The 16,751-nt window shown below is 44.0% G+C and overlaps 1 protein-coding gene across 1 annotated transcript; it reads left to right on the top strand.

Moving 5' to 3' along the window:
• The first annotated feature begins 1,538 nt into the window (after nt 1–1,538).
• On the top strand, nt 1,539–14,558 carry ccdc153 (coiled-coil domain containing 153). The gene is made up of 8 exons (XM_041174279.1): nt 1,539–1,661; nt 2,377–2,506; nt 3,942–4,013; nt 7,228–7,293; nt 8,088–8,207; nt 10,088–10,180; nt 12,677–12,807; nt 14,430–14,558. Exons 1-8 carry the CDS (start codon nt 1,539–1,541, stop codon nt 14,556–14,558), a joined length of 864 nt encoding a protein of 287 aa, XP_041030213.1.
• The last annotated feature ends 2,193 nt before the right edge of the window (nt 14,559–16,751 follow it).

Here is a 16,751-nt window from a genome sequence, read left to right as displayed (position 1 = left end):
ATGTTGAAAGTAGCAGCCCAAGCAAATGAACTATTCTAAGATCAAGTGGGTTCTCCACAAGGAGAGCATACAGTATTTGGGGTGGGTTAAGAGTGATTGCGATGCCTGGAATGGGCATTATTCTTTGGATCAATCAATAAGATTAAACAATACAAGTCCACAAAGTGTTGGAACCCATAATATCTGAAACAGGTTTTCTGGCCTCCCCACAGCTCTCTCAGCAGCTGTCAGGTTTCAACAATCCAAGATTGAGATACAGTAAGACCAGGGCAGTATCATGAACTTGCCTCACATCAGATGGTTGCTGGTTGTTATTTAATGAGTCACTACAAAGATTATTTTCTCACTGCTCCAATTCCGCCTTTTCCAAACATGTCTCAATTTCACCAATGTCATAGAAATTATTGCTGTGGTACAAGGACACCAATTTCTTTTGCAAGTAGAGAAAATTTACCATTAGACACCAGGAGTGTAGACAAACAGGATATACTGCACCGCTCAATCCATATTGCCTCCACACAGCTGTTTAGGAAAAACTTGATAAGCCCTGACCAATATTTCAACACAAAATCTTTCCAGAACTCAACCAATCGAACTACACAAATCCTAAAATGAAAAAGGGCAGGTATTCTAGTAGCATCAGCAAATAATATGGATTATTCCATGGCTTCTGCATCAGCCAGGAGGTGACATGAATAGAGATACCCATGACCTGGAATGGTCCTACTGCATGGTGTCACTTAATCACCACTCTCCCATGTATTTGGACTTCTATCATATTTTTTTCAAAGTTGCTGATGCCTTGCAAAGAAAGATCTACGCGACAGAAGGAAGCCATTGTGTCCCTGTTGGCTGATAAAGAGCTATTCAGTTTCATCTCCCCCTTCCAGCTCTTGGTCCCGTATCCCTGTTGGCTACAGCACCTCAAGTGCTGTAACTCATTTTTAAGTGTAGTGAGGGTTTCTGTCTCTACAACCCTTTCAGACAGAGTTCTAAATCCTAACACTGCCTGGGTGAAAAAAGGTACTCCTCAACTTTCCTGTAATCCTTACGTCAATTACTTTAAATCTATGTTATTTTGACTCAGAAATAGATCCTCCCTAACCACTATATTAGGCTCCTCGTAATTATCTTATCAGTTTGCCCGATTCCCTACTCTTGGTAAATAGTTTCATTCCCATCTTCCATGGTGAGGGAAAAAAAATCTTTCATTGTGAGAAAGGCCGGTACAGTATCTGCACAAAATTATCTTTTAATGATTGACAATATTCTGCTGTTGAAATTACATAGTTGCATCAAACACCTTTATCTAGTCATAATGCTTTTCTAAATAAATCAAAACAGCAAAACCCGTTTTGTTTCATTGACTGATTGGCGATTAACTCCTGAAGATTGGGCTTCATCCGCCTGTCTCAAAGATGGCGCCAAGTCCCTGAGCAAGGCTTCGGTATCCAGGCAACCAGCGCTTGTGCTGCCTAGCAACGTCAAACACTGATGCGAAATGCCCGCCCACCGACCACGTTGATTGGGCAAATGGCATGACTGACGTCCTGATGCAGTTTATGATTGGTGGCCCTCATGTCAATCAGAAGATGTCCGGCTGGAGAATCGATCGACCCAGTCCTGGCAGAAGCAGCATCGACCCGACAGGCTGTGATTGTGTAAATATGTCTTTTCATAACTGCAAATGGATCTATTTTATTCTTGAACAAGTTCTGCAAATTATTAAATAGCTGCCGTTATTTCTGTTGCTTTTATCAAAATTTAATACATTTTCTATTCGATCTTTTGTTTGTATTTTTCTTGTTAAATTAAAGTTGCACGTAGATTGTTAACAAAATTCAATATTTCCTATTTTAATTCACCTGCTCCTGTTTTGCTTGGATTTGTTTTTTTCTGTGACTGAGTGGATTTTAGGCGATTTCTTTAGTCCTTTTTGCTTTTGTCCTTCAAATTTCTCCTCTTGGTGGCTTCCCTCCCGCCTTTATTAGGAGTCTTCCCAAAAATGTACAGGGAATGAATGTCTCTAATGCTGCGACCACCCCCGTGGGATATTGATAAAGATTCTGGATAAACGCTCATTGTAGTTGTTCAGTGATGGGGGTGGGTTGGGGGGGGGCGTGGTGTGAGGAACATACGGATTTTAGCCAGGACGACCAGGGTGGGGGGTCTCAGTTTGATCCCGGTCTCTGTTCGGCCGAGGTAGAAGTTTTATGAACAAAAACAAAAAAAAAGCTGGAAAAACTCAGCAGGTCTGACAGCATCTGCGGAGAGGGACACAGTTAACGTTTCGAGGATTGGTGAACTGTGTCCCTCTCCGCAGATGCCGTCAGACATGCTGAGTTTTTCCAGCTTTTTTTTTTGTTTTTGTTCTAGATTTCAAGCATCCGCAGTATTGTGCTTTTATGGCAGAAGTTTTTGCCCCTGTCCTCGGGTTTGAGAAGGAAAGAAAGAGCGGCCAGGGCCGTGGCTGGCCGCTGTGCAGGGGAACGCGTGCGAGCGAAGGGTATGTGGACAGAGTTGGAGGTCAACAATCATGCCCCACACAGCGGCCAACTTGCCCCATTCTCAACCCCGCCACTCACATGTGAAGGGTATTTGTCTGACTTGGTGGAGGTGGCTGCGCTGTTACCCCAACAGCCCTGTCAGCGCAAGAGGGAGGTCACTGCAGCAAAACCACGTACAAGGTGTAAAGTTTTTTTTTAAAAAACTTGCATTTAAATCCGAAATTTCACAATCTCGGGGCATCCAAAGTGCTTCACGATCAATGACGTATTTTCTATAGTGTAATCGTTGTCACAAAGTAGCAAACTCAGCAGCTACTTGGTACACAGCAAGATTCCACACATAGCAACGTGATATATCCAGGTAATTTGTATCTGTTTTGTTGATATTGATTGAGGAATGGATATTAGCCAGGGCACCGGGGAGAATTCCCCAGCTTTTCTTCAAAGCGGTCCCAGGGGATATAAACATAAATATATAAAACAAAAACAGAATTACCTGGAAAAACTCAGCAGGTCTGGCAGCATCGGTGGAGAAGAAAAGAGTTGACGTTACGAGTCCTCATGACTCTTCAACAGAACTGATTTTTCTTTACAATGAGAGGGGTGAAATATAAGCTGGTTTAAGGTGGGGGGGGGAGAAGTGGAGGGGGGGTGTTGTTGTAGGGACAAGCAAGCAGTGATAGGAGCAGATTATCAAAAGATGTCACAGACAAAGGAACAAAAGAACACAGAGGTGTTGAAGTTGGTGATATTATCTAAACGAATGTGCTAATTAAGAATGGATGGTACGGCACTCAAGGTATAGCTCTAGTGGGGGTGGGGGGCATAAAAGATTTAAAAATAATGGAAATAGGTGGGAAAAGAAAAATCTATATAAATTATTGGGGAAAAAAACAAAAGGAAGGGGGAAGAAACAGAAAGGGGGTGGGGATGGAGGAGGGAGCTCAAGACCTAAAGTTGTTGAATTCAATATTCAGTCCGGAAGGCTGTAAAGTGCCTAGTCGGAAGATGAGGTGCTGTTCCGCTTTGGGCTTCACTGGAACAATGCAGCAGGCCAAGGACAGATATGTGGGCAAGAGAGCAGGGTGAAGTGTTAAAATGGCAAGCGACAGGGAGGTTTGGGTCATTCTTGTGGACAGACCACAGGTGTTCTGCAAAGTGGTTGGCCAGTTTACGTTTGGTCTCTTTTACACGATGGAGCAAACAGGGCCTTGATATAAAGTTTACTCTGAGCGACAGCACCAACAGTGCAACATTCCCCTGGTGCTGCATTGGGAGTGACAGGTGTCTCTGGAGTGGGTCTTGAATCCTGACTCAGAGGTGTGAATGCTCCCAACAGAGCCGCAGCCGACAAACACAGACACAAACATTGACAAGTACACCGCCATTTCCAGCGTCCTCCCCAGACAGATATTTTTTGTTGTTTCTTTGTAGGTTCAGGACATTTGAGGAAAATGCCGCCCAAGAATAAAGGGAAGGCAAAAAAAGGAAAGAAAGGAGCAGAAGGTGAGTGAGGACCAGAATAAATGTCAACATCCAGATCAATGAGTTTTGTTCCTTCTTCCCAAGTACATTTCTTTGTGTGAGATCACCCAACCGCATCAAACTGTGATCAGTTGAGGAGGTTGGAGAGGAATCTTAGAGTATTTCCCTATTGGCCAAGAGGGCTTTGTCTCCATCCCGTTGCCTCACCTGGGAGATCACATAGCACCTGAGGGGGAGTGAGAGGGAGGAGAAGGTTGGAGAGCATAGAAAAGCAGGGTTGGGCTGTGCCTTACCAGCAACTATGGTGTGGGGAAAGTTTGGTGAAGCGGTTGGGTCACTTCCCAACTGTCAATTTTTTATGTTCATGTGATCTCTGGTTTGTTCGTCGGGGACCATAAGTACTAAAATAATAACAAAGATACTGGAAAAACTCAGCAGGTCTGACAGTATCTGTGCAGAGAGAGAAACAGAGTTAACATTTCAAGTCCATATAACTCTTCTTCAGATCTGTCTTTCTCTCCACAGATGTTGTCAGACCTACTGAGTTTTTCCAGCATTTTGTTTTTATTTCAGATTTCCAGCATCCGCAGTATTTTGCTTTTGCCATAAGTACTAACCTACTGTATCCTTAAATATTAATGCAATATTAGGGTTCAGCCACTAAATGTGAGAAGCACAGATCTCAGTGGCTGCTGGAAGCAAAGGAGGAATTGTAGTGGGGAAAGATGTCAATTGGCTTAACCCTAAAAGCTCTAGTTCAGCCGATGACAGATTTTCAGAATAACGTTTCCCCCAAGTACCCATTCTCCATGGGTGAGTTGAGATATTGAGTGTCCCAGAGTTCACATCATCTCCTGACATGAACAATCTGTTCTAGCAGGAAGCTGGACAGGGATCAGAACAGAAGCCTGGCCTCACTATTCCCTCTCTGTTATCACACTGAACTGCGATCAGCTCAGCATGGGTCACACATCAAACCTAACATGGGACTGACCACATGCTCAGTTGCTGGGCATAAAAAAAACTTTAAACTGTTAAACATTGAAACCAGTATCTGTTCAGCTTTCCAGTGAATCAGAATTTGGGGGGTTTTTTTGGAATTGTAGATGACTCATTTGCAACTAAGCCTGACAAATATTTTATAAAATATGAGGAAGCAGTGAATGATGTGACGCAGACCCATTTGAACATTGTCTTCTGTCACTCCAGCCAAGACCGAGGCCAGTGTGTCTCAGGGCCGTGAGCCACTCAGCCACTCCAATCACAACTCAAATGATCCTTTCTGGGAAGTGTGTGTGGTGAGGACAGGGTCACCTGCGATGCCTCTGTGATTGAACAGCTTCTGTCTGGACTCACAAATTCAGAAGGGCCACTTGGCTGAGGTACCAGAGGGCAGCTGGGGGCCATGGAATCTGTAGTCCAGCAAAAACCAGGACAGGAATGGGAGGAAATAGCAATGAGTTTGTGTTTGACATGTATGGTGTAGGGGTTCTAATGATCTAGAAAGTGAATTCAAATCCCATCAGAGCAGTTTGAGAATTTTGAATTCAGTTTAAAAACTGTCTGGAAATTAAAAGCTGTCAGACTGATGTAAAAATCCAATAAGTTAGTGAAGGAAACCTGCCGTACTTTCCCCAACTAGGCCAATATCTGACTCCAGTACCATTGTCACTTGGTTGACTCTTAACTGCCCTCTGAAGTGAAGTGTATCAAACCATTATCACCACTACCAGAGTCTCAAGGCAACCAACAATGGGTAGTAAATGCCAGGATTGTCAGGGCTGCCCACATCCTGGGAATAAAAATGTAAAAAAAAACACATCACTATATTCACCTGCCAGCAATTCATGCCAAAAATCTCACTGAGAACGTATTTTGGCAAATCCTTTGTTGTGTTTGCCTTCGTCTGGCCTGGCCTCACTCGTGCACACAGGCATGTGCTGCAGGCTGTCAGGTAGATGCGTATCAAGAAGCCCATGGAAAAGCCACAATGCGGCAGAGTCCAGAAAGAAACTGTTGTGATAAAGGCTGCAACGTGATGGAGCTGTGTTCAGTATTCAGAACACAGGATCCATTCAGTTATTTTGTAGCTTCTTTAGCCCCCTTCCCCCATCACACAGCATTGCTATGCCAGATCCTGGGAACAAGCAGCCGATCCCCACACAGCCAGTTGGTGGCTTCACTGTGTGAAAACAAAGAGTTGGGTTCATTTCTAGAGGGGTCAAACAGGTAGGTGATATTCAGTTAATATCAAACCTTGGTTATACCACACGCTGAGTACTGTTCACAGTTCTGCTCTTCGTACAACAAATAGGAAATTGAAACACTGAAGAAAATGCAAACATTAAAAAGTTGTTACAAAAAATTGAGAGGATGCAACAATCAGGAAGAGGCTGAGTAGCTGGGCTCTTTTCTCTGTAAAAGAGAAGATGAAGAGATCAGATAGAGGTCTTTACATTACTGGAGGGGTTCAATTGGGTGGATGTAGAAAAACTGTTCCCCCTCGTGAATGAGTCCAGAATAAGGGGACAAAATATAAGATAGTCATGAACAGATCAAAAACAACATTTATAAAGCACCTTTAGGTAAAACCACCCAATTTGACACTGAGCCAGATAGAGATATTAGGACAGATGACTAAAAGCTTGATCAAAAGTTTTAAGGAATGTCTAAAAGGAGAGAGAGAGGTAGCAAGACTGATTTAGGGAGGGAATTTCAGCACAAGTAAAGAATTTGGGAGTGATTTTTTTTTACAGACAGTGGTGATAATGTGAAACTTGCTGGCGCATGAACTGGTATAAGAAGAGATCATTACAGAATTTAGGGGGAGTGTTGAAGCTTACATGAGTAGAAAAGAACAGAGGATATTTGGGCAGAGTGGGAAGAAGTAGAGTGGGAGGAAACTCGTGTGGAGTATAAACACCAGTGCACAGCAGAGTAGCCAGTTGTAGTACTATAGATTCTGTGTAACTATTCCCTGGGTGATAGAACCAACCCAGTAATGATTCTGCCCTATAACCTGCTATGGGCACAGCTGAAAGAAACTCAGAATGAATCAACTGATTTGCAAACTATTTGCAATATATGAAGGAAACCTATAAACATTGCTCTCTCTCTCTTTCTGTTTATTTGTCTCTCTCTCTAACTATCTATCTATCTCTCTCTCTATCTGTTTCTGCTCACCCTCCCAACTTCTGGCCTTTCTCCTGTGACCTCCTCATTGTTTCTCATACAGGAGACAATATTGAGGAGAAATACAAGAGGACAGTTCATCAAGTGGAATCGCTCAAAGATCAGTTAGGTAAGAGAGAACATTCTATATCCAAAATTTGAAATAAATTTTGTCCCTAATTCCTATTTGTTGGACGGAAGGGGTGGTGGGGTGAAGTGGTTAATGGGTTGAAGGTGTTGATGGGGCTGGAAGAAAGACTTGCAATTCCACATACCCTCTATTGTTGGCACCACTAACTATGGTGTGACTTTCTGCAGTTCACTGTCACCACCAACAGCCGCATTCCATTAGTGCAGCTTTTTTTAAAACCCAGATTTATAAAAAAAAAAGGAACATCCCCTTTTAGTAGCATCAGGACATCTATCAAATGCTGTACCTGTCCTGGGAGTGTTTCATGGAGACAGCATAGAGGGAGCTTTATTCTGTATCTAACCCCATGCTGTACCTGCCCTGGGAGTGTTTCATGGAGACAGTGTAGAGAGGGAGCTTCACTCAGTATATAACCCCGTGCTGTACCTGTCCTGGGAGTGTTTCATGGAGACAGCATAGAGGGAGCTTTACTCTGTATCTAACCCCATGCTGTACCTGTCCTGGGAGTGTTTAATGAGGACAGTGTAGAGAGGGAGCTTCACTCAGTATATAACCCTGTGCTGTATCTGTCCTGGGAGTGTTTGATGGGGACAGTGTAGAGAGGGAGCTTTACTCTGTATCTAACCTGTCCCACATATGCCTTAGAATGCCAACACTAGGGATTGAAAGTGGCAAAAAATTCTATTTTTCAGCTTTAGTCTATCTTACTTGACGAATAGGAAATGATAGTTGGATTATAGGTTCTGAATTAATTTTTAACCCTTAAATACCAGTTCTGCGGAGGGATATTGCAAGACAGGCTCTGCTGGTTAAAGAAGAGTGGAAGGCAAAGCTGCAAGTTCTCAAGAATGATTTGAATGAAGAACAAGAGGTTAAGAAGGCGATACATTCAGGTAAACAGGAGATGTAGATAAGGGCAGAATTTAGCAGCAGAATGAGCCAGGGACGCCTCTGATAGGCTATTGAGGAAAAGTGTCCATGGAGCATGATCGTCATGGAGTCTAACCCAGGTTTTTTTTATTCATTCATGGCATGTGGACATTGCTGGCTAGACCAGCATTTATTGCCCATCCCTAATTGCCCTTGAGAAGGTGGTGCTGAGCTGTCTTCTTGAACTGCTGCAGGCCAGTGCTGTTAGGAAGGGAGTTCCAGGATTTTGACAGTGAAGGAATGGCAATATATTTCCAAGTCAGGATGGTGAGTGGCTTGGAGGGGAACTTCCAGGTGGTGGTGTTTCCATCCATCAGCTGCCCTTGGCCTTCTAGATGGTAGCTGTTGTGGGTTTGGAAGGTGCTGCCTAAGGAGCCTTGGTGACTTCCTGCAGTGCATCTTGTAGATGGTACACACTGAGGAGTCACGAATGATGCTGAACATTGTGCAATCACCAGTGAACATCCCCACTTCAGACCTTATTACAGAGGGAAGGTCATTGATTAGGCAGCTGAAGATGGTTGGGCCGAGGACACAACCCTGAGGAACTCCTGCAGTGATGTCCTGAAACTGAGATGACTGACCCTCCAACAACCACAACCATCTTCCTTTGTGCTAGGTATGACTCCAACGAGTGGAGAGCTTTCCCCTGATCCCCATTGACCCCAGTTTTGCTAGGGCTCCTTGATGCCACACTCGGTCAAATGCTGCCTTGATGTCAAGGGCAATCACTGTCACCTCACCTCGGGAGTTCAGCTCTGTTGTTCATGTTTGAACCAAGGCTGTAATGAGGTCAGGATCTGAGTGGCCCTGAGTGGTCTGTGCTAAGTTAGAGGATCTCAGCTGGAGCAGTGGTACAGGGTGGCACGATCTCAGTATGCTGGATTAGATTGAGAGGGCATTCCCTGGGTCTAAGGGATTTCTCTGTGGTAAGGATGGGGAGGGGCATTCACTGAGTGAGGGGGAGCTCCCCAGGTTGGAGTGAGTACCTCTGGGTTAGAATGGGTGTTTCCTAGGTTAGGGGGGTTTCCCTTTGTGATTCAGTGGTTCCTGCATGTGTTGTTGTCAAATGAAGAGATGATCAGACTCAGATGTGAAGACTTCCAGAGCTAAATAGTACGAAATGTGAAATGCAGGCTCACATATGAAAAATAGATATTTTGTGAAATAAAAGCAGTCATTTGCACCTCAGCCTGAGATGGGACCTTGGGGAAAGGTGGTGGGAACAAGAATTTCGGGTGATTAATTATTTTGCTCATTGAAATTGGATCAATAATTGAACTAATAGATAAAATGAATCATTTATACAGTGGGGAGGGTGGTGAAATTCACTACTATACATCTGGATATCAAACCGCTCGTGTTCCTGGTAGTTTCAGGGTTAGGAATCAGCCTTGATCTATCGTCTGGTCCCTCTGATGGTTTCACAAATTCTTTTAGTTGCTACAGCAGATCAGGTGTTTAATTAGTTAAGACCAGGTTTGGATAGCAGAAAAGAGCAGAGCACGAGTCCTGGTCTCTGCCAAGCAGTGGGAGAGGGTCAGCTGCAGCCTTACCCTCCTCTCTGTCCCTTCCCTACCTGCACCCTCCGACTGCACTCCCCTTCCAATATATAGGTTTATCCCATGTGCTACTTAAGATAGTCACCAGTTATTTCAGTTTTAGAGCTGCACTAGTATATCATGCAGGGGAGTTTCTGCTTCTGGAGTCAAATTCAGGAACTGGTGGAGATTGCTACTGATGTGACCTCCAGGGTTGTGGTTCAGAAATATGTCAAAGCTGAAGTAAGAGCTGCAAACAATTCCTGCCCTGTGTAACCACCCTCGCACTCTCCAAACTACAGATATGACTCGTCAGTACAAGACATTGCGGTCTGACATGGACCTCCGAGTCCATCAGTTGGAGATTGAGGTCAGTCACCTGCAGCAACAACTCAGTGAGTGAAAATCACACCAACCTTAACATATTGCAGACAGTGCCAGCATTGAGTGCTTCCGATGTGTGTGCGCAGTGTGTAGTATGTATGAGTGTGAGTGAGTGCATTGCTTGTGAATGTGGTAAATTAGTGGTTAATGCTTCAATGAAGAGTGCAGGATGACATGCCAGGAGCAGCACCAGGCATACCTAAAAATGAGGTGTCAACCTGGTGAAGCTACAACACAGGACTACTTGTGTGTCAAACAGCATAAGCAGCAAGTGTTAAGTGATCTCACATCCAAGCAGTTCAAGAAGGCAGCGGATCAGATCTAAACTCTGCAGTCCTGCCACATTCAGTCGTGAATGGTGGTGGACAATTAAGCAACTCATTGGAGGAGGAGGCTCCACAAATATCCTCATCCTCAATGATGGAGGAGCCCAGCACATCAGTGCAAAAGACAAGGCTGAAGCATTTACAATCTTCGGTCAAAAGTGCTGAGTGGGTGATCCATCTTCAGTCAATTTGAGTCGTGTACACAAAAAGCAGGACAAATCCAACCCGGCCAAATACCGCCCCATTTGTCTACTCATCAGTAAAGTAATGGAAGGTGTGCTGATGCTGCTCATGACATGCCCTCCTGCACTTTGAGGATGTATATAGCAGAATAGATAAGGGGGAACCAGTGGATGTGGTCCCACACAAGAGGTTAGTAAACAAAATTAGACCACATGGGATTGTGGGGTGTGTGGGGGGGGGGGGGGGAATATACAGGCATGGGTTGAGAACTGGTTAACATACAGAAAACAAAGAGAAGGAATAAATCTATCCAGCTATGTGGAAAATTGCCCAGGTATGTCCTGTACACAAAAAGCAGGACAAATCCAACCTGGCCAATTACCGCCTCATCAGTCTACTCTCCATCATCAGTAAAGTAATGGAAGGGGTCATCAACAATACTATCAAGTGGCATTTGCTTAGCAATAACCTGTTCACTGACATTCGGTTTGGGTTCCGCTAGGGCCACTCAGCTCCCGACCTCAGTACACACTTGGTTCAAACATGGACAAAAGAGTTGAATTCCAGAAATGAGGTGAGAGTGACTGCCCTTGGCAGCATTTGACCGAGTGTGGCATCAAGGAACCCTAGCAAAACTGGAGTCAATGGGAAAAATCTCCACTGGTTGGAGTCATACCTAGCACAGAGGAAGATGGTTGTGGTTGTTGGAGGTCAATCATTTCAGTTTCAGGACATCACTGTAGGAGTTCCTCAGGTTAGTGTCCTCGGCCCAACCATCTTCAGCTGCTTCATCAATGATCTTCCTTCCATCATAAGATCAGAAGTGGGGATGTTCAGCACCATTCACGACTACTCAGATACTAAAGCAGTCCATGTCCAAATGCAGCAAGACCTGGACAGTATCCAGGCTTGGGCTGACAAGTGGCAAGTATCACTTGCCTCACATAATTATCAGACAATGACCATCTCCAACAAGAGAGAATCTAACCATCGCTCCTCGACATTCAATGACATTATCATCGCTGAATCCCCTACTATCAACATCCTGGGGGTTACCATTGACCAGAAACTGAACTGGACTAGCCATATAAATATTGTGGCTACAAGAGCAGGTCAAAGGCTAGGAATCCTGTGGTGCATAACTCACCTCCTGACTCTCCAAAGCCTGTCCACCATCTACAAGGCATAAGTCAGGAGCATGATGGAATACTGTCCACTTGCCTGGATGAGTGCAACTCCCACAACACTCAAGAAGCTTGACACCATCCAGGACAAAGCAGCCCTGATTGGCACCACATCTACAAACATTCACTCCCTCCACCACCGATGCACAGCGCAGCAGTGTGTACCATTTACAAGGTGCACTGCAGAAACTTACCAAGGTTCCTTAGACAGCACTTTTTAACACATGACTGTTACCATGTCAAAGGAAAAGGGCAGCAGACACATGGCAACAACACCACCTGGAAGTTCCCCTCCAAGTCACTCACCAACCTGACTTGGAAATATATCACCGTTCCTTCACTGTCGCTGGGTCAAAATCCTGGAACTCCTCCCTAACAGCACTGTGAAAGTACCTACACCACATGGATTGCAGCGGTTCAAGAAGGCAGCTCACCACCACCTTCTCAAGAGCAATTCAGGATGGGCAATAAATGCTGGCCTAGCCAGCAACACCTACATCCCGAGAATGAATTGTTTAAAAAGTATATTGTCTGTGCTTGTGACTGATTGTAATGTGTGTTTGTGTGACTAACCATAGTGTCGTATATGTGGCCAAATGAGTGTTTGTCAAATAGTAAATGAATGAACATATGTAATTTAAACTAATCACACTTATACCCAACTTTGCTGTGGAGCTGTGCTGAGATCAGGCTGGATACTGTAGTGCTGATTGTGCAGTGGGACTTTGCTGGAGTTTTGTCTAGTGGGGAGGGAGGCTGGGGAGGTGAAGGTCATATACAGAGGAACTAATTCTGTGATGTACTTTCCTACCAGCATCATGTCAGCAACAATTAGCAAGAACTCAGGAGGAGAAGCTCCAGATCATCAAGGAGAAAGATTCCACCATCAAAGAGCTCCAGAGCAAGATAGACAACATGGAAACTGAGTATGAGGTCATCCTCCATGTAGGTAGCACCGTTAGGTCAGTGGGGAGTGATAAACACATACATGCTATAGGAGCCACGTGTCTGAGTTACAGCTAAGATGCACTGATAAGGTATCAGCCTTGGCTCAGTGGGAAAACTGCCACCAAAATGTTAAGGTTCAAGTTCCGCTCTAGAGACTTGAGCACATAGTCCTGACTGACACTCCAGTGCAGTACTGAGGGAGTGCTGCACTATCAAAGGTGCTATCTTTCAGATGAGGTGTTAATCTGCCCCCTCAGCCTGACATAAAAACATCCATGACACTATATCATCACTAAAACAGCTTATCTGGCCACTGCTCTTTGTGGGATCTTACTCTGTACAAGTTGGCTGCTGAATTCCTGGCATTACAAATAACTACGTTCCTAAACTATTTCTCTGGCATTAAGGTGCTTTGAGATGTCCTGAGAGGCACCGTGGAAAGCCAAGTATTTCAATCTGTTGTCTTCTGTCTCTATAACTGAGCTCGGAACACGTGCAGAATGAGGTTTGGAAGTTCTATACACGAGACAGTCGGAGGGGCAATTTCATACATACTTTGCACAGAAACAGGCTGGTCAGCTCAACTGGTCTATGCCAGTGTTTATGGTCCGCATGAGGAACCTCCTCTCATCCCTACTTCATCTCGCTCTGCCAATATTTCCTTCTATTCCCTTCTCCTTCATCCGTTTATCTAGATTCTTCTCGGATGTATCGATATTATTCACCTCAACCACTCCATGTGGTAGCATGTTCCACATTCTCACCACCCTCTAGGTAAAGAAGTTTCTCCTGAATTCCCAGTTGGATTTAAAAGTGACTATCTTATATTAATGGCCCTTAGATTTGGACTCCCTCATCTAAAGATCTCTATCTTGAAATTGATCTCCATTATAAGGAGCTGAATATAAGAGTGCAGCTTGTCAGTGGTTCTATGAAGCATTGCTCTTCTCACACACCTTCTGACCCCCAATTCCCCCTCCTATAGCCTCTTCCTCCCCACTGCTTCCTCAGTACACCACATTCAAGCTGCATCACACCGACCTTAAAATCTCACAGCACAAAAGGAGGCCATCTGGCCCATCATGTCTGTCTGGCACTTTAAAAGAGCTATTCGTTAATTAGATAATTAGTCCCGCACCCCTGCTCTTTTCTATTGTCCTGAAATGTTCTCTTTTCAAGTATTTTAGTGTTCGATTATGAGATATAGGTATCACAGGCAGGGCCAGTATTTATTACCCTTAAGAAGATGGCAAGCGAGTATTTATCCAATTCCCTTTTGAAAGTTACTATTGAATCTGCTTCCACTGCTCTTTCAGGCAGCATATTTCAGATCACAACTAGCTGTGTAAAATAATAAACCTCCAGGACGTCACCAACTCTCTTTTGAATTGAGAAAACTGCGCCTGGTTCAGCTAACAAAACAAGTGACAGCCATTCACTTTTACCCTAACTCATTCTTTCCTCTTCAGATCCTCTCCCTCCTCACAATCTGGAAGCTGATAAAACCCCAAACCAAAGACTTGCTGATTAAATTTCATCTTCTTGCCTGGGATGCTGTGAGGCAGGGGGTCTGTGAACAGTGAGGTGCATTGACTTCTCTCCTCCTCCCTCTGATACAGGACAGCTTGGACATGCTACTAAACAAGCTGGAAATGGCCAGAAGTCAGTGGGAGAAAACAGCAACCCGTTTCCATTTGGAACAGAAGCGGAAACTGCTGGAATTTGGGCTCAACCCACTGGAGATTTAAGTCCTGAGAAGGTGGTGGATATTTGATTAGAAGTTCCCCGGGGTGTCTCTGACTCTGACTAAACTTCTCCGTTTCCAACAGTCTCCCATCGGACTCAATTCTCGGCATCTAAACTGCCTCTGCTTTGTGAGAATCTCACTCCTGGATTTGGAGGAAATATTCCAACAACTGGAATTTAAATTTTAATATTTTTCTGGTCATTGAAAGTTGGATAAATAATCTTGAGTTTGAACCAAATTTTCTAACTAAAGCAGGAACCTGTGCAAACAATTATCCCATCTAAATTATCCCAGCTAAATTCTGATGTACTCCTCATACCCGGGTGTAAAATAAAGGTTCAGAAATACTTTCCACCTCAATATCCGTTTTCGTTCCTCATCTGTAATTTCTACTTTAATTTTTTAATTAACCAAAATCATTAAATATTTTCTTGAAGGAGCATGCAAAATAATTGAGTGGTGGCTGCTATCAGCTGGGTCCAAGCTGGGAGGCAGGTGGGGGGGTTGGGGGTGCGTCTGCCACAGATGCAATGCAGAGTCGGTTGGCTGTCTCACCTAGAAAGGGAAACAGCATCAATAGACAGACCCTGAGCTGAGAAGCGGGCACTGATATCTAAAATACCAAGTAAATATACGCATTGTGATTCTTACAGTTTCACCTGCTAGAAGATTGGTTTTATCGGGAATCTTGTAAATCGGGCCCGAGCCATTTGCTCACCATGCAAGCTTGTTGCTGAAATAGGGGCATCAAAGACATCCTGCGGGATAATGGCTACCCTGATCAGGTCACTTAGTGCTGTACATCACACAAACTCATGAACGGGCCTAAGGCCACCACCCTGAAAAGTGCCCAGTCTACCTCAGATTATCCTGGAAGGGCAAGGCATCTCAAAAATTTGAGCAACAGGTGAAGCTACCTGTTTCACGCTGCTACTATGCAGCAGCAACATGAGTGATGTTCGCCACTAACAGGATGCTGTCGTCAAGACAAAAAGACGTTCTGCCTATCACACAAATGAGTAATGTGGGATATGAATTTCAGTGCCAGTGTGATGCTAGATATGTAGGCCTTAAGTCCCAAAGACTGGTGGATCGTATCAAACACCATGTCCCAGCAGCTGTTCACAACAGGTAGGGTACAGACCAGACCCAAGCAGCCCATGCTGACAAAACTCAAAACACAGTGTCCAACATTAGATGTGATTTTGCGATTGGACAACATTTGCTAAATAATCCTCAGTGTGCTAAAAATTATGCTGACAACCAATTTAAGATTGTCAGTTGGGCTCGCTTTGTGGTACATTTGCGGGTACTGGAAGTTGCATATATTAATACATGGGGCCTTTTCTTTGCAGACAGAAAAAACACGTACATACATTGCACCAGTTTCAACTAAACAAGTGACAGCCATTCACTGACTCATTCCTCAGGGCAATGTCTTGACCAATCAGAGTCAAGCTGCCTGGTTTAAATTTCAAACAATGCTTGGCAGTTAACGGTCAGTCACCATCAGTTGTGCATTCTCCATGGCACTGCCACTTGCCAACCAATCAGCACTCTCTTCACATACAGTATAAATTGTTGCTTTCCTTTTACATTGGTATTCTTGAGAAGCATACTGATGAGTGCAAGACATGTCTTTTTTCAGAAATACCAATTTTCTTAAAAGCATTAGTAAAACACACTTTGCATGCAGCTTCATATTATGGGTGATTTACAGTATTATAATTTATATGGAGGTCTGTGATTACTGATCCATTTGAAAAGGGGTCCTTCAACCAAAAGCTTTTGAATCACTGCATTAACAGACACAAGCGCCTGTCTACACACATACACACACACACACACAAACACACCTCATAAATGATATAAAAACACATTGCATATTTTCAAAAACGACGCATTTTCACAGTGACATAAACATACATTCACAGAAAAACGGACTGACACTAAACTACTTTATTTTCTGAAACTAATTTTTGTTACTTGATATTTAGTCCCATGTGAGAATGTCTGTACCACTTACCTTCAGCAGGTGGCAGCAGCTCCACTGTCTAATAAATGTTATTGGGCTCTAATTATGAACAGTGTGTGGAATCAGACAGACGACAGCTGGAATACCGCAAACGAGGAGCCAAACTGGTCAGATTCTGGTTCAGCTTTGTGTGTGTCTGTCTCACTCTCACCTCTGTAT

This window comes from Carcharodon carcharias, chromosome 25 (genome assembly GCF_017639515.1).
Source record: "Carcharodon carcharias isolate sCarCar2 chromosome 25, sCarCar2.pri, whole genome shotgun sequence".
Classification (NCBI taxonomy): Eukaryota; Metazoa; Chordata; class Chondrichthyes; order Lamniformes; family Lamnidae; genus Carcharodon; species Carcharodon carcharias.
Note: the sequence above shows the minus strand (reverse complement) of the source record. Positions and strands in the feature narration are given on the sequence as shown.